This window comes from Rhinolophus ferrumequinum, chromosome 9 (genome assembly GCF_004115265.2).
Source record: "Rhinolophus ferrumequinum isolate MPI-CBG mRhiFer1 chromosome 9, mRhiFer1_v1.p, whole genome shotgun sequence".
NCBI lineage: Eukaryota > Metazoa > Chordata > Mammalia > Chiroptera > Rhinolophidae > Rhinolophus > Rhinolophus ferrumequinum.
The window spans coordinates 57,517,729-57,536,427 of NC_046292.1; the positions used below are offsets into that span (position 1 = coordinate 57,517,729).

Here is an 18,699-nt window from a genome sequence, read left to right on the forward strand (position 1 = left end):
AATGGGCAGATGAACTGAATAGACATTTCTTCAAAGAGGGCATATACATGGCAAATAGATGTATGAAAAGATGCTCAATGTCACTAATCATCAGAGAAATGCAAAACCACAATGAGATACCACCTCACACCTGTCAGAATGGCTATCATCAATAAATCAATAAACGTGTTGGTGAGGATGTGGAGAAAAGGGAACCCATGTGCACTGTTAGTGGGATTGCAGATTGGTGCAGCCACTATGGAAAACAGTTTGGATGTTCCTCAGAAAATTAAAAATAAAAATATCTTATAACCCAGCAATTCCACTTCTGGGTATTTATCCAAAGAAATACAACACACTAATTCAAAAAGATATATACACCCTTATGTTCACTGCAGTACTATTTACAACAGCCAAGATATGGAAACAACCTAAGTGCCCATCAATAGATGATTGGATAAAGAAGAGTTGGTACATTTATCCAGTGAAATATAAAAAAAGAATGAAAACTTACCATTTACGACAACATGGATGGACCTAGAGATTATTATGCTAAGTGAAATAAGTAAGACTGAGAAAGACAAATACCATATGATCTCTCTTATATGTGGAATCTAAAGAACAAAACAAATAAAACAAAACAGAAATAGACTCATAGTAGATACAGAGAACAAACTGATGGTTTCCAGAGGGAAGTGGGATTGGGGGGGGCTGGGTGAAAAAGGTGAAGGGTTTAAGAAATACAAATAGGTAGTTACAGAATAGTCATGGGGATGTAAAGTACAGCATAGGGAACATAGTCAATATATTGCAACAACTTTGTGTCGTGCCAGGAGGGTACTAGACTAATCAGGGGGATCACTGCATAAATATGGAAATGTCTAACCACTGTGCTCTACACCTGAAACTAATATAAAATAATATTGAATGTCAACTGTAACTGGAAAAAATAAATAATTAAAAATTCAAATAAATAAAGTGCTGGGAACCAAGCCAAAGGGAATCACCAAGACAAAAAGCTTGTAAATATGAACACATTTCTGTCAGTACATACAAAGGGGACACTTCAACACACCTCTGCCTTTAATCCTCCCTCTGACTTTAAAGAGCTTTGCTGTAACGATCAAGCCAGATCCTCTCATAGGACAGCACAAAAAGCCCCAATCTTCCCTCTGGGTCTGTCACAGTGTTAGAACTGTCTGGAGACACTCTAGGCTCCACTAAAACACAACGAACAACAAGCAGTATTGAAGAATTCTAGGAAATTTGGATCAGTAGCAACTTTTAATTATGAAAACCTAATCTAATAAGAAGGGAGATTTTGAATATTGGGATGTGTGGAGGAGAAAGTATCTAGGGTGATACACTGTGATAACATTAAAGGAGGTTACAGAAAACCAAAAAGAAAAACCCTTTTGCAAGTCACAAAAACCAGTTTAAGCTAGCTTCCACAAAAAAATCTTTGGGGACCTCTCACAAATCCAAGGAAGAATGCACCTAAGCATTATTAGAAATAATGCAGAACTAGTACAGAAAGGCTATTAAGAATTCCTCTCCATGGTATGTCTGCACCCCTCTATGCATGACCTTATTTTTCTCTCTTTGCAGACCTATTTCTTCTAACTCCACTGGGAGATAGGAGAATGACTCGAGTTCAGTCTTAAAATGGGTCTTTTAATAAGAGTGGTAGGCAACGAGACAGGTCATTCTAAGGAAAGATAATAGGCTGAATATAGAGATTAGAAATACAGTGCAGACAGAGAGACAGCCAGGAGGGCTTGTGGGAGTGGACAATGACACAGACGAGCCTGGAGGGATGGCCTGACACAGGTCAGGAAGGTTTTTAAGTGTACACTGGTTGAAATTCCGTGTCAGCCTTGGAGCAGGGAGACACCATCAGATCTGCATTTTAGAAATATATTGTTGCCACCTATGTGAAGAAGAATGGACTAAGTGGGGAGACTGGTTGCAGGGAAGCTGGTTAGGAGAATATTTTAGTAATTCAGGCAACAAGAGATGACAGGAGCTGGGGCCAGGGCAGAAGCAGAGGAATTGATGAGAAGAGAGAGACGTAAGAGGTCACGGGGGAGTGAGCTGCAGGACCTTTCATCCTAATTCCAGGATCATATTCTGGAGACTAACTCTGGGAGCTCTTCGCCAAGAAGGTGCCAATGTCGTGCTGTGCTCCTGGAAAAAAGAGAGCCTCCTCTTCCATTTGCTTCTCTGCTCTCCTGCTCAACACACTGATATTTCAATGTTGTTGACTGGCTGGCAGGTCTGAATCCTGATGAAATTTCCAAACCTTCTCTCATTTTCTCATTCATGAAAGCAAAGGGCTGCCACTTCACGGTCCGTGGGGAGAGAATACTGATATCAAGCCAAGAAAAAAAGGAACAGCTCAAGATTACCTTTTTTTTTGTAAAGCTCGCTGCAACTTTTAGATGAAAAATGTGTATCTGCAATTCATGAAAGACAGTGAGTATGCTGTTCTTGAGTTGCCATGGCAACTGCTCAATTAAGTGAAAAAAATGAAGAAACATATGTACTGTAGTTGCTCTTGAGCTTAACACTCTTTTAAAAAAAAAAAAAAAAAAGGAAAGTCACGTTTGGTGAGTTATTTTCCCCAAGGCTTTTCTAAGACTTTGCATTTCTTCGCTTTGTGTTTCAGACCCATGTCCTGTTCATCCACTCCAAGCCGAGCTCAGTGCTAGGCTTGTCACCTGTGGTCAGAAACACAGGAGCCTCAGAATGTTCTGTGGAAATGTTTGTTTCGATCCAATTCCACCGAAGCCCACTGGATTGATTTTTATTTGTAAGGTGGTAGAGTGGAACCTGTATTGGAAGAATAGGTGGGAATAGAGGGTGGGTTCTAGCACTGGATCTCACCCTAAATTTAACCTCGAATAAGAACTGTGACTTTCCTGAAGACGTGGAGAATAATGGCTGCCTTGATATACTAAGACAAAAAGGATATAATAATACCTTCTTACATTTGGACAACAATTCACTGTTTACAAAATATTTTGACCATCTCATTTCCTCTTAGCCACCAGCCTCGTGGGTGGCCATTGTTCTCCCCACTTTAAACAGAAGGACACCTTCAATCCATGCTCCACACAGAATCTAGAGCAATCTTTATAAAAACACAGAACTGATCACGTCACTTTCCAGGACAACCCTCAATGCCTTTCTTCCCATTGCTCCTGGAATAAAACCTGAGCCCTCACTGGGACCCCAAGCCCTACAGCATGTCTTTAGCTCATCGTCCTCCCAGCGCTTTGCACCCAGGCTCACTGCTCTGCTTCAGCTTCTCTAGGGTGCAGGCTGCACCTCTTTTGGGCCTTGGCGTCAGCTGAGGGCTCTTCCTGGGTCAAGCTTGTACTCCCTCACCCACTCTCTGCTCCATTCCCCACTTAGCCAACTTTAAGCCTACTCCCCAACCCCAGTGCACATCAGAGCTCCTATTTTAATTTTTCTAGAACTCTTTATTTATATGCATCTATATTTGATATACATTTACTGATATGATTATCTAATTAATAAGAGTCTCCCCAACTAGACAGGAAGCTCACGGGCACAGGGACCATGTCTGTCTGCCTCCCCATGCGGGTGCCTGGAAGAGCAGACCCTGGAAGAGCAGACCAAGAACACATACCAGTTTGGACCCATACCAGTTTGAACATATACCAGTTTGGACTCCCAGGAAGGAGTCCAGTGCCTTTCCTAGCATCCCACATTGCATTTCGGTGTTAGAAATGGAAATCGCCTCCATTGTGTGAAGTACTACGTAAATATAAGACATTGAAGTCTAAAAAATACACCATAGGTTCTGTGGGACCAGAAGAACTTCAAGATAGACTTTTTTGGACATATAACAAATAGTAACTGTCCTGTCATATGTGCTAACACACTCCTGCATAGAAAATAATGCCAAGTTTCCTCATTTGCTCACTCATCGATGGGGAAAAGCTCACTGAGTCTGCAGGTTTCAGGTATCGGCTGTCTCCCATGCCAGAGGTGTGACAGCAGTTCTGTCACCCCCCTAGTCCTCAGGTGCCTTTCTTGTGATGTGGAGGCTCCTTCTCCTCCTTTGCAGGGTTTCTTGAACACATTCACAGCAGTGAGTATCTGTCTGTCCTCTCTGTAGATCTCCGTGTACAGCACCTGCTGTTCAGTGGTGAGTCAAATCAGAGCAGGGAAAACGCTTTGGGAGACCAAGGCTGACGATTTATGAGTGTGTTTTTGTGAAGCTAAGTTTAAAGGTAAACAGTGTTTATAGCATAAAATAATTATTTTATGGGCCATCCAGTTCTCATACGGTAATTTTTTTTAACTGAGATATAATTGACATATAACATTGTATTGTTTTCAGATGTACGGCATAGTGATTTGATATTTGTATATATTGTGAAATGATCACCATGATAACATCCCTCATCACCCGTAGCCACACATTTGTTTTTTCTTGTGATGAGGACTTTTAAGATCTCCTCTCTTAGCAACTTTCAGATAATACAGTAAGCATGGCTAATTACAGTCACCACGCTGTAAATCCCCAGGACTTACTTCTCTTGTAACCGGAAGTTTGTACCTTCACCAGTTTCATATGGTAATTTTCTACCCATTTTTTTTCTAAAATACATACCAGTGTCAAGTCCGTGACATAATTTCCTCCGTATTTATTTCTCTTAAGGGTTTTTAATTCTTTTAGCACATAAGCAGAAAAGACATAAAAAGACATTGATGAGACGGATTCATTCCAGCCTTTAGGACATCCCCATTGTCCTTTGAAGTGACAACTTCAGGGGAAGGAGACCACTCCGCGCTCATAAGACGGGTCTATGACCGGTCCTGCCCCTCTCCCAAGGTAAAGCAGTTTCATAATAGTAAGCACACCCTGCGTTTACACCTGCCCTTTCTCTTCAGGCCCCACCTGATCCTCGAAACAGTATCATTGTGTAAGTAGGAAAGGAATGCTAGTTCCTATGTTATGAATCAGGGAAGGAGACAGAGAGGAGGGGCTTAAGTGCTGGCATTGGATCAAAGCGGGGCTAGAGGGCCAGCCCAAGGCCATGTGGGCATCAGAAGCACCAGGCTTATCCTCAGAGCAGCTGGGGTGGCATCTGACTGATACCACAGAAGCCACATTTGCAAGAGCTGGGAACCTCTCTTTGCTTCTCATCCCACCCCTTACTCTTCATTTTTTATTCTGAATATTTAATAGAAGGAAAACTTGGTCAAACTTCATCTCAAGGCAGGCCACTGCTAGCCCAAGCAGTGCCTTTGTGCAAATTAGAAAAATGAATAATCCTCTAGGCATACACCTCCTTGGGGACGCACAGGTTGGTGAGTGGTTCAGTCCCACTGAGCCTCCTAGCCAAGAGTGTTGGCGCAGTGCACAACTGCAGGACTGTACACAGCAGCTTTTGTGCCTCCGAGGCAGAATGCCTCCAGCTTCCGGCCCCAGGGAAAGGGCCTTCTCTCAGCAGCAGGAGTCCAGCCCTGCATTCTGAATGTTCCAGCTTATAAAGGTTAACTTGTCTTACAGGTTTGTCTTTTCTGAGCTGCTCTTATTTGTGCTTTTGGTAGTTGTTGCTTTTCTCTGTACAGCATTCTGTATGAGAGACCTTGAGAAGTGGGAAAGAGCAGGCCAGTTTCCTCGGCTCCTGCATCTGTTGGTTTGTTTGGTAGTGGGTTGAATGTGTGCTTTTCCAATATGATGTCGTCATGCCTTTCAGTATTCCCCAAATACTCTTTGCCAAAGGATTTTCAAAAGATAGCAAAATGTTTCTCTTGTACCTCCTGTGGAACTTGGCGCTAAGATGCTAAAACAAAGAAGAGATGTGAAGGTTGGCCTTCGAGTACGACGTATTCCAGGAGGCACACACCTAGGTCATTCCAGAAACCAGCCTGTTAGCATCTTCTGCATGGTCTTGGGAAAATTATAACTCTGTGACAGCACTGACCTTTATTGCACAGGGCACTGAGGTGTTTAAAGACGTAAATTCTGTAGCTGGAGTAGTATGGAGGTTCACCTGTGAACCATCCAACTTGCAGACCTTAAAGTCTATCCCCAAGACTGTCAGTGCGAAGAAGTACCACCACGCAGGGTAGCACGAAGGAAACAATCCATGACAAGTTAAATTGATAATAATGAAGGTAATCATAGTGTAGAATGAAAAAGCAAGAATAGCAGCAACAAAGCATCCTTCCTGAAAACTGTAAGATTGCCCGTTTTCACACGTCCCCATCACACTCTGTGGGAGCACCAAACGTTACCAGACCTTGTATAGCAGCTGAAAGGAGAGGCAGAATATAAACACGCTCAGGGCAAATGAGAAGGCATTCTAGGCAAGGTAAACATGATAGGCATGGATACAGAGGCCAGATTAAACAGGTCACGTTCTGGGAAAATTAATAGATTCATTATCTCATGTAGAGTTTATCTTATCTAGCTTGGGCAAAACAGCCTGCACTTGATAAAAGTTGTAGATAGCAACTGCTCAGCGGTCTGTCTCTCCCTAAGCCCTTCCTGAGACTTGTTTGGTGCTAATTAAAGCCCCATCATCTCAGGTCTACAGATTGTTTCTAGTGAAAAGAAGACTTCTTTTGATCTGCCTGTCTGATTCAGAATTCCAGCCCAGGTGTCACTTTAGTTCCTCCTTTGCTCTATGCCCCACAGCCACTAACTAACCCTGTCCCACTCCTCACTCAGCCTGACCCTCTAGCACCTCAGAGAATTGAATGCAGGCATTCACGTGGGGGAATAATGAAAGCAATAGAAGTAGGGAAAGGTCAGAGCTGGACTGTAAGTTTAGGGGTAGTCCTAGGAAATCTTTGTTATGACTGACGGTGATCGTCTAGAAGTGCTTCAGACTGCCGAGAAGGCATTGGGGTACACCCGTGATGAGCAGAGAACTCGGAAGGAAGAGCAATAGAGGAGTTGTCAGAGTCCTTGGAACCTTCCTCTTGCTCCCTTCATCCAGGTCTACCTTCCCCAATCTTAGTTCCTTGTTAAAGAAAGATGGTGGGACAAAGGATGACTGACTCCTCTGGGCGATATTTTTCTCCCTGATAAACACATGGACACACAAACAGTTTGTTTTATTCTATTAATTAACCTGATTTTCCATTTTGTGTAGGTAATCTCATCAGGAGTCTATATTCTCATAGCTCCTAACAAAAGGGCTAGAGACAGGCCAGTATGTTCTACAGTTCCCAATGGTTGAAGCTAAACTGCCATTTTTATCTGTGTTTTACAAGGAATCCGAAAACAAAGAGGTAAAGGCCAAATATAATACTTCTTCTTGGTAAGACTCTAGTCAGATGTGACTTTCTGGGCAACATTAACTTTAAATGAAACGAAATCAGAATGGGACCTTTGTTCCTTCCTTTATACCACCAGCCTTAGGAAGCCATGCTTGACAAAGGTGCTGGAAGGGGCAGATGAACACAAGATAGAAGTGTTTCTCACATGCTCTTCTGGCAGTGAGGTGAAAACACCAGGAAAAACTCTTTGCTTCAAAATATCTTATGAGAGGGACGAACATTTCAATTCCCATAACTTTTTATGTATAAATTCAAATTCAATTTATACATAAAAGAAGGGAAAAAGTATTCCAACTAGAGAACTGGATGTGTAAACCATGGTTTAAAGCAGTCCATGTAGAGAACCTGCAATTTAATAAGGCTGGGAAAAGGTTAGGCTAACATCCCCTATATTTTTTCACCCCTGTTTGTTTGCTCATTTATATAAGGGTTTCCACAGCAAGCAGACCTCTAATTGTATATACTTTAGTAAAACAGAAATGTGACTTGCTACAAAATAAATTCTTGGCTGTAACTAAATTACATACCACTTCCCATCTTTTTTTTTTTTTTTCCAACTTGCCTGTTACTTTCAATGAAAACATGCTTTAGCGGAGAACTGTAAACACTCAGAACACGCCTCAAATACCAATCTCCCTTCTTCCTGCTGATAAAATGTAGTTATATTTCTATTTTCTAATAGTCTCCTGCTGGAGATCTAAGTCATTTCAGAACTTCATTCACAGCTTACCAGTAAAATAAGAATTTCACTTTCAAATCACCATAACCCAGCTTCAGTCCCTCTTTTAGCAAATGAATCCATCTTTGTTTCTATTCAATGTAGTCGCCTTCTGTACTCTGTCCTCTTACACGTCGTCGTGAAATAGGAGCTCTGATCAAAAAGGAAAACACACACCAATTAGCTGTTCTTCCTATAAGTAATACCAGAATCCAGTCTTGCCAAAGCAGTTTCTTGCCTATACATCCACATGGGGAAATAAAGTTGAATACAAGTTGCTTTTATTCTCCTTATGGCTCTGGTTTGACCGAAGAACGAAGGATAGAGACCAAAACAAATCTGTTGTCCAAATGTAGTCTCCCCGTAAAGCCACAAATCCTATCTTGATGTTCTAAATGTGTCACTTCAACAGGATTCTAGATTTTCCCCCATCAATGCTAGTGCATGTTACCATATATGTAGCATAAAAAGATGTGGCAACCTGATTTTGGTTTTTGTGTGTGTGTTTTAGTGGTTTTGCTGCAGCTTTTCCCACCGTCATTAGTATTAATCACATCGTTGTTGGCTGTATCTTGATTCCATGCTCGTGAGTCATAAGAGGCAATTACATAAAATCTGTGCCTATATTTGTACTATCTCTCTTCGTCAGTTTGTTCAGATTTGGTATACCGCTCCACGCCCCCCAAAACCTATTTATTACTGTGGAAAGTCATCTATCTCGGTGTACCCACAAAGCCTAACCCCACAGTTTTGACTCACAGGTGACAAAGGGCTGACTGGATGGAGCAACAACACAGTAAAAGGCTGTAACACAAAAAAGCACCACAGGCACGCAGGTGGCACTTGGTAGTCAATACTGTGCTTTCTCGAAGCACATCTGACTGAAGATGCCGCTGCAATGCAACTGGATGTAAACACCTTACCAGACACTTCTCGAATGAGCTTGTATGAGTATCACATTTTGCTCCTTACATAATTGACATTCTGAAATGAATGCCTATCTTGAAGAAGACTCGTACACCTTGTATTTGAAAAGAAAGAGAAGAGTTAGGGTCTCCAGGGGCTCGACAGCATCTTTTTCAACAAAACCAGAAGGATTTGTTATTCATTAGTTGGGTATTGTGTGTGTGTGTGTGTGTGTGTGTGTGTGTGTGTGTGTGTGTCTAAGATGCCAAAATGACTTTATTTCCAAAGATTCACACTGGAATCAGGCTTGTTTTGAGCATCACTGAAAACACCCTCCAGTCAAACATCCCGTTCGCCTGGGCTTTCCTGTCCGTGAGAGTCACGCGCCACATCCCTGGCAGAGCTGATGACCGCTGCATCAGTGCACCAGAAACGTGTTCACTATCGATGCATTCATGAAATAAAGTGGGGGTTCATTTAAAGTATTTGAGCAAACAGAATAGAAGGCTGTGCATAAGAGCTATGGATAAAAACAGGTCAGACACAAGCGACCCAACAGAGGTGAGATCGGCCTCTTTATAACATGGTGCATTGTTTTATGAATTGACATTAACCCTGATCAAACTCCCAAACCATAATGGTCGGGTACAAGAAAGATCTGATACCATTTAGCCTGAAGGGGGATGTAAGTCTGATAATTCAACAATAATATTTAAAATTGAGGGAGAGGACTCGGAGGTTTCCTCTTAACGTTACCTGAATATTTTCAATAGCTGTTTGACAAGCAATGAGCAGAGTCTGATTAAGCAATCCTTTTCTGGAAAGGCTATTGAGCCTCTTTTGATGTAGCTGCACTTCAGGCAAACATAATAACTGCTGCAATTAGGACCCTGTCTCAGGTCGGCTTCTCTAGAAGTAGAGCCTGTGATGGGGATTCTTTGTAAGTGTCTTATTAGGAGGTACTCTTAGGAGGTGGAGAGAGATGCAGGATAGGGCAGGGGTAGGAATTGAGCAAGGATATGGTGCCGGCTGGTCAGCCTGATGTGGTCAGCCTGGTTTCCAGGGGACCACTAGGGGACAACTTACACTAGCGTCATCCCAGCTTGAGGGAGGGGCCAGATTACCTGTGAGCCATAGCAGCAGCTGGGGGATGGATGCACTGGCCAGGTGAGGGCAGGACAGTAACAGATCCACTATAGTAGCTAACTCTCTAGGAGCCATGCTGTGTGGTAGGAGATTTGGTTCTCATCCCAACCCTCGCTTCATTAAGGATAAGATGACATGGCCGTCGGCCCCTCACATGACCTCTCTAACCATCTTTCCCTCAGCTGTAAAATAGAAGAGGGGGACAAAGCATCGGATTAGATGATCCCTATACTCCCAGCTGCAAAATGCAATAATTTCAACAAGGGCAAGGGTTGGGGAGGCTCACTAACGAATAACAGAAGACTTTTCTATTCATGGACAAGAGTTAGTTAATGTAGAGTGTCCCTGAATGACCACTCCACTCAGTCCTCTCCTCTCACCTGGAATAACTCTGGACACAAAGGCAAATGCGAGAAGACAAGCAGTAAAGTTGACCTGAAGGCATAATTTCTAAGAAAGGATGGCAAGGCTCTGTTTTCCAACAAAGCGCTTTCAAGGCAGATCACCTCAAGGGAGCTTAATGCAAGCAGGCAATCTCATTTAACTGAGTCCTGCATCAAAGCGAATTGAGGCCAGAGGCTGGAGTAAAGCGTGAGCCAGAGACTGTCCCTGACAGACACAACCTCTGTGGAGAGCAATTTAGCAAAATCTATCAATTATAAATACATTTACTCTTTGACCACACAGTCTTCTCTCTGGGAATTTATCCTCCGGGTATATGTGAATGAAATGACATTTATATACATTTATTCATTATGCTACTTTTTCAAAAATGGTCCAAGATTGGAAACAACTTAATGAACTATTTAAAAACAACAGCAGCAACTACGGTACCTTCGATACAATAGAATACTGTAGAACCAAGAACATTCTGTGCTGATATGGAAAGTCCTCCAGGAAATACTGACAAGTGAAAATATAAAGGGGAAGAACAGTATAGATCAGTAGGTAATTATAAACACATATGCATGTATAAGTCTGCTTCTTTCTGCATACAAAATGGAGGTAATAAGATTATATACTTATATTGAAGTGTATCCATGGATATCTGAAAGTCAGCTTTTGTGTATTTGGAAAGATACCAAAAAAAAAAATAAAAAAACTTCTATGAGTGGTTACCTATAAGGGATGAGGAAGTGGGAAAATGGGGTGGATGGAGACTAAGTGGGATTGAAAATTCTCACCCAATGCCTTTTTATAAATGATTTTCTGGATTTCTTCCAATCACCATGGATTGGTTTTTCTATAAGGAAAATAGAGAAGATGTTTGCTTTGAAAACAAAATGAAAGCTTAAAAGGCAGGCATCAATCAAAGCTGGTGATTCCAACTTCCCTTATTTCGTGCTTTAGTTTTCAGGGATTGGCAAACGATGGCCAGTGGTTAATATGCACAGAGACCAGATGGCTCACAATGCTGAAAATGTTCAGTGTCTGGCCCTTTACAGACAGTCTGCCAAGTCCAGCTTTAAATTACAGAGTTGTTTGTAAAATAGCTGTGACTATACCTATCAGTGAGCTTCGGGTACTAAAGGGTTTCGTCCTCTTGAAATCAGTTTTTCTGACCACGGATAGATAGTGCAGCAAGAAAATGAGGCAGGATATCTTACCGGATAAGAAGAGCATGAACTCTGGGCTCAGACAGCCCAGGTTCGAATCTGGCCTTGTCCCACACTGCTATGTGGTCTTGTACAACTTAACTTCTCTAACACTCAATTTCTTCATCTGTAAAAGGTGATCATGACAGCACCTCCTTTGCAGAGTTATTTGGAAGCTTAAGTATGTTAGTGTTGGCCAGAAGTTTAACACAATACCTTTAGTATTATCATCTAATATTTTGATTTTTTTATAAACAGGGTGATGACCAGTTAAATATATTTGGAGAGGACGCCATGGGAGGTGAGTTTCCTTTACTGAGCAGACTAGTGTTGTCCTTTTAGTGGCTTTGAGCATGTCTTTTTTATTAAACACCAATAAAAAGATAATAAACTACCAATAGCATGTACTTTTCCCTTAGCCAGGAAACACGGTCAAGATGGGAACTCTTTGGATTTCTCCCTTCTTGGTCCATGTAAAGAACCTCAGGTTGCCTAAGAGATGCATTTCCTCACTGCCAAGAGAACATGACCCCTGAGATACTCAGTGAAAACAGGATGCTCTGGTAAAATATGTTTGACAAACACTTAGCACTCAATTGCCTTTGGAAGAGTCACATGTATGATAACACAGCAAGGCTCCCACAAGCCCTGCATTTACGGAGAGCCCGCTAACTTAATAAAAGATTCTTCAAATTTATTGGACAGTCATTTTCCTGGATTACTATTCTGTGGTGTACCATTGGCACGCAATCTAAGAAACACCCAAATTATACTGCTTTGTCATTTTTGTCATGTTAAAAGTCTTGCAAAAATTTAAAAATCCAACCATAATTAGCTACACATGGAACTGAAAATAGATAAAATTATGTGGATCTGAAGTTGTCCGAGAAAGATAAGGTTCATGATTGCCCTAGGTAAAATACCTTCTAACATTTCCCCTCCGTAATAAATGTTATTATAATTATGGGCCATGGAACTATGTTTACATTGACTATGAACACATACAAGTAAGTGATTCGGCTTTCTAAATAACCCCAGCTTGAATCCGCACTGACCCATGAGCATGAGGTGGTAGATAAGTTGCCACTTGATGGTAATGGCAATAGCAATATGTGAAACCTCAGTCACCAGATGACATCATGGTGATTCATGGGGACAGGCACGTAAACATAAGCCAAGTGCAAATAATCAGCTCAGTCCCCACTGGACAGGGATGGATTGATGGCCTAATAAAGTTTCCTTTTTTCCTGGTTATAAAATTAACACATATTCATAGTGGAAATTTTTTTTGAAGTAGAAAATAAGAGTCATGTAAAACCTTATGACAATATTCTAGTATATTTTATTCCATTATGTTGTTTATATAGGTGTCATATATACCTATTTTACATTGTTGAGAATACATGTGCATATACAAATATTATCTCCAATGTTTTCTGCATATCATAAGTATGTTCCTATATCGTTAAAAACTCTCTATAGGGAGTGACCGGTTAGCTCAGTTGGTTAGAGCGTGATGCTAATAACACCAAGATTGCTGGTTCAATCCCCACATGGGCCACTGTGAACTGCGCCCTCCCTAAAAAACAAAACAAACAAAAAAAAACCTCTCTATAACCCGAATTTGTAATGGCTACATTGCATGAATGTACCATCATTAATTTTAAAAGAATAACTATTTTTTAAAACTGGACTAGAATACAACTATACCAAATCATCATAATAATAGTAACCACAGCCACTTTCCTAGATTTCAAATAGATTAAAAGTTGCTCAGCTTCATAAAAGTAACCTGGAAGTCTAGAGAATGTGAGAGGACCATCTGGTCCCATGTGTTAAGGGCACAATATATTTGCCTTCAATAGAAAGCTCCAGGTAACATAGGATTTTTCCGATCACCATGGGCTACTCTGTAAAGAAACTGTAGCATGTCTTTGATTAAAAAAACCAAAAAAAAAAAAAAAAAGAATCATCTTTCAGTGTGAAAACCAAATGGTTCCAAAGACCCAAAATTCACTTCTTACCTCTGCTTCCAACACTTTCTCCCCTGTCTCCTTCCCTTTCTATTCCCAACCTAATTCTTCATCTCTCTCTCTCTCTCTCTCTCTCTCTCTCTCTCTCTCTCTCTCTCTCTCTCTCTCTCCCCCCCCCACCACCACCACCACCACCACCACCTTGTGAGTTGGGCCTTTCATTCAACTAATAGTGGAGTTCTGTAAAAAGGTAGCATTGTATATATAAATGAACCACTCCAATTCCACTAAAAAGAGGGTTTTATAACTGTCAGAAGAATGATCTAACTTTTGAAAGTACTGATCATCCACATACGATATGAAGTATCTAAGTCAGAGTCCTATAAGTCCATTTTAAGTATAAAAATTGCAATTTTGTCACCAAGATGGGAAATGAAAACATTCTTCTTTCTGTCCGGGTAATCACATTCCACTTGTCATTTTAGTCCATTCACACCCATAGGATGAGCAAAAGCAGCTACTTCCTGAACCAGAAAAAAGCCCAGAGCTCCACCTAGACTAGGAACTCAGGGCTGACTCTATCCAGTCCTGCTCCGCCTTCCAGGGCTCTCCCCACTGAGAAGACTGCCCTGGGAATCTTCCCAGCCCAGGATCTGGAAGTCATACCCCAAGAGTCCAGGCTTCCAACAAAAAACACCTAATACCTTTGTGAACACTAGTGTCTTTACTTTAAAACTGCATGCACAGTTTTCATGAAGTAAAAAAAAAATCACAGTATCCTACATTGTAATGTATTAGTCTATTCGATGTGTCTTGCAGTTTGAAAAGTATCTCCCTTAGCATAGGGGTTAGTAAAGTACTAAAAATTATCTTCAGTTACTCTGTCTGCAGTCACGTCTGTCCAGCTGAGGGAAGCATTCAGCCTCAGATGTTGTTTGTTTGTTCAGCATGGTGCTCCAAAAACTTGACTTTGAAGTTAACTCTTGTTACCATAGTCCAGACACTCCACACCCTCCCACCTCACTGGTTTAGAATCTTTGCCTGGCCTTTGCCTAAGCACATCAAAGAAACCTTTCTGAAAGTTCTTGTTTGTGGACTCAGCCTCCCACCCCCACCGCCACCCCCGTGGCTGTTAGATACACTGCTTAGAGGATGGACCTGAGCATGGTGAGTATGAGTCTCCTAGGGCCTACCTCTTAGCTTCCACCATCCTCATTTGCCCCAACGGCCTCTGGGTTGGAGCAGTACCTCTCCCTAAGTGGCTTCTACCGGTTCTCATTGAACTTCAGAGCATCCTGAACTAGCCTACATCTGTGCCCCTGGCCTGCCCAAACACTCTGCCTCCAGGGCGGAAGCCTGACTAACTCCCTTGTGAGGGTGGGTTCAACTCTTGAGCATGTGTAAAGTCTAATCTTCATACATCAAGTCCTGTGGGCTTAAAGCAATGGTGAATTACTTGTCTGTGCTGCTTGGTGAAGCAGTCTTAGGTAGGACTGCTATTTCCTCTGTCCTCCGGTCCTCACTCTAAACTGATTTTTCAGTTTGAAGACCCCCCGGCTTCCAGACTCAAGCAGCAACCACTGGCATTTTCCAAGTCCAGAGACCCTGAGCTCATGGAGCCATTCCCAATTCAAGTTTTTCACTGTAGTTATCTCTTTGGGTGACGTCACTGTCACCCAAGATCTCTTAGAATTTTGGATTACCTTAGGAAGATGTCTTAAACCTACAATAATAACATCATAATTGTGGCCAAGGGACAATGAGGGCTACTTCCTTGTGTGGCCTATTGACTTATAGGAACCACAGAATCACAAGTATTTGAACCAAAAGCGACATTAGAGATCACTGGGTCCAACACCTTTATTTTGCAGATGGAGAAACTGAGGTCCAAAGTAAGTCACTTGCCTAGGTCAAGTCAGTTGACAACAGGACCAAAACAGAGTTCTTGTCTACCCATCCCCCATGGCTACCTACTACACCCCGTGACAGCTGAAAACCTTTTAGAGCTCCACAAATTCTAGAGCAGGGGTGTCCAAACTGCGGCCCGCGGGCCAACTGCGGCCCATGATCCACTGTTAATTGGCCCGCAGCAAATTCCAAAAATATATTTAGTTGACTTAAATAAACCAGGTGAGGCAATACGTACTCCACCTCGAGTGAGTGGCCCGGCTGTTTGTGTATTTTACCACGTATGGCCCTTGGTGAAAAACGTTGAAAAAAGTTTGGACGCCCCTGCTCTAGAGGACTTCACACTTCACCAAAATTTCTAATCATTTCTTTGCCTTAAAGCAGTGGTTCCCAAAATTTAGTCCTCACTTGCCACCTTCTCGATTTTCGCATCATCTCTGTGCTACTCATTACACTATATATTATTTACTTCATATTTTTCTGTAAATTGACTCACTGTTATTATTTATATACATTTATTTTAAAAAGACATTTTATATCACTACCTTAAATGTGGAAAATAGCATTGTTTTCTGTAAATAGCAACTATTTTTAAAATATTGTCTTCCAGACTCCGTAGTGATGTCTTAACCCCTCTTTATTAAAAGAGAGATTAGCGAATGTTTACAAATGTGAAATAACTCAAAACTGAGACACTTAGAAACTTCTCTAAATATTTTTTTTAAATTATCTTTCTTTGTGACTCATGCTATTTAATGCCTTACCAGTTTTACTACCTAAAAGAGATATTGTATGTTAAAATGAAAATATGTTACCTGGCTCTGGGAAAAGGCTGAAATGGTCATTGGTGCCCTTTAATTATAGCCTATTAACATATTTATTCAACTTCAATTTTATTATCAAAAAAACTACAAGATTTTGGGTTTTACATAACATGAGTGAAACACAGTATTTCTTGCTAATAAATTATTCTTACTTTAAAGGTGTCATGGAAGATTTGAGGAAGTGTAAAATTATTTTCATAATTGGTGAGTAACAAACCTCAAATTTTCTAATGCGATTGCTAATAATAACAACTTGGTAGAAAAGAAAACGCTATTCATTTCTCACCCTGTTTTGAAGTCTTGCCACTTTCTTGGTTAAGATACACACACTCACACACTCACACACACACACACACACACACACACACACACACACACAGGCTTTCAGATTGCTGCTTTATTTACACAGTTTTATGTTACTTTAGGTTTTGTATCTTTTCAGCATAGACAAAGCAGGACTCTAAGTGGTCTCTCCCCGCTTTACCACTCAGTCGTGTGGGTTGATACCCCAACTGTCTCCCACATTCAATCATCCACCAGACACTTAATGAGTGTTGGGCCCACGCTGAGCAATGAGCAGGGATCACAGAGCTTCTACCTTAGACGAAAATAAGAACTAATCAAATTATTGTCGCAAAATTAGGAGGCATACAAAGAGCTGAAACAGAGAACCTGTTGGAGGATTTGAGGTAGAAATGGGTAATTATATAGACTGACCAAGGAAGGTTTCCCTGTGTAAGTGACATTTAGCATGGAACTAAAGGAAGAGATGGGGTGACCGAGGGATTGATGGGAGGTGGGAGAAGGAAGAATTCCAGCCAAGGAGAACATGTCTTAAAGCAGTGACAATCCTTGAGGCCAACGTGAGTTCTGTTTCTGACCTGCTTGCCTCTAGGTGACCATAACCTGGGGAACTGGATGGACTCTTGCCACACTTGTTTCACAATTTCACATTCTTTTCAGAAAGTAAAAGTACACTATTTCTCCTCCTTACTAAAGAGAAACTCATCCTAATTTCACAGAAAATTCCCCTTTCCACATCAACTTTAATCAGCTTTCTTGGCATCAAGGCCAAGACACAATAAATTATACTTTCTGTTTAGCTTTTATCTTAGGAGCCAAATTAGGAAGAGGGGCGACCCTTTAAACTTGGTGTTCTGGAATCCAAAGAATGAGCCTTTATTGTCACACAGATAGCTGCATTTTGAACAATGTGGTCCAAAAATACTTCTACAAATAATATAGCATTTTGTGGTTGTCACTGACTCTAGCAGTAACACTGTTTCAGATTTCCTCATTGTTTAGCACTCACAGTTGAATTTCGATATGTATTTTCAAATGTCGCTTCCTTCTGTTTAGGTATAACTAAGGCTTTCAGCTCACCTGTTCCTAAGTCCTGTGCCCTTCAGAAGGTCAAACAGCACAATATAAAATCTTTGGCATCAGCAAAGGTTGAGACCCCCAAGGGGTCTCCACAGACCACACTCTGAAAACTGCTGCTCTAAACAAAAAGTTTTTCTTATAGCCAACCAAACTCTCCTGTATTTCAACGTATTGGTCAGTTACTCTTCTGGTGAAAAAAGATTTCAGCTTACTGTTTGGGCCGTAGAAGATACAAAATCACTGATAGGAGGGAAAGTAATTGTTGTTCTTCTAGGCTATTTACTGGATTCCGCTTGAACATGAAGGCCTTAGTTCTAAACACTTCCTTGACAGATGGTAGAGTGGTATTTTGGGGCAGTAGTATCGCAGGTCAATTTGAGCTTATAAAAATACTCAGGATGCTATAGACACACCCATAGCAGTTTTGAGTAGTTTTAATGAACAGAGTCAGTGGATTTCAATGAAACAAGTGTGGTTTTTGTCTATATAAGAAGACGACTGGATTTTTCACTTATTAAGTTATTGTCTCGGCACCTACCAGAACCACAGTGGAGCTGTTGTATTAGCAGAGACTAACATCCTCACTGTTAGTCATAAGATAACATTAATATCCCTAAAGCACTCTTTCTATTTCACAGTAACCATCAGTTCCCCTTTGTCCACAAAAAGGGCCAGACTCCTTAGACTGGCCTTCACTGCTCTCTCCTACTGTCTTTTCCATCTCCCACGACACCCCAACTCTTTGCCTCCAGCTCCACCTACATCGTTATTATCCCTTGAACTTTTCTGGCATTTGCCAACCTTTTCACTTGAAATGTCTTCTCCCAGAGTTAATCATGCCCCAGGGTCAGGTTTAAGTTAGAACTTGCTGTGAAGTCTTGTCTAATCAGCCTCCCTCCTCCATGCTCCTTCATCCCTTGTGCCTGCATCCCTCATTT

At 41.3% G+C, this 18,699-nt stretch overlaps 1 protein-coding gene across 2 annotated transcripts in view; it reads left to right on the forward strand.

Moving 5' to 3' along the window:
• AK5 (adenylate kinase 5) overlaps positions 1 to 18,699 on the forward strand; it is a 205,153-nt gene that overhangs the window by 128,011 nt on the left and 58,443 nt on the right. For both annotated transcript variants that reach the window (XM_033115574.1, XM_033115573.1), the window contains exons 9-10: positions 11,932 to 11,974; positions 16,538 to 16,582. In XM_033115574.1, the coding sequence (XP_032971465.1) occupies positions 11,932 to 11,974; positions 16,538 to 16,582 (88 nt within the window). The remainder of the gene's footprint in view (positions 1 to 11,931; positions 11,975 to 16,537; positions 16,583 to 18,699) is intronic.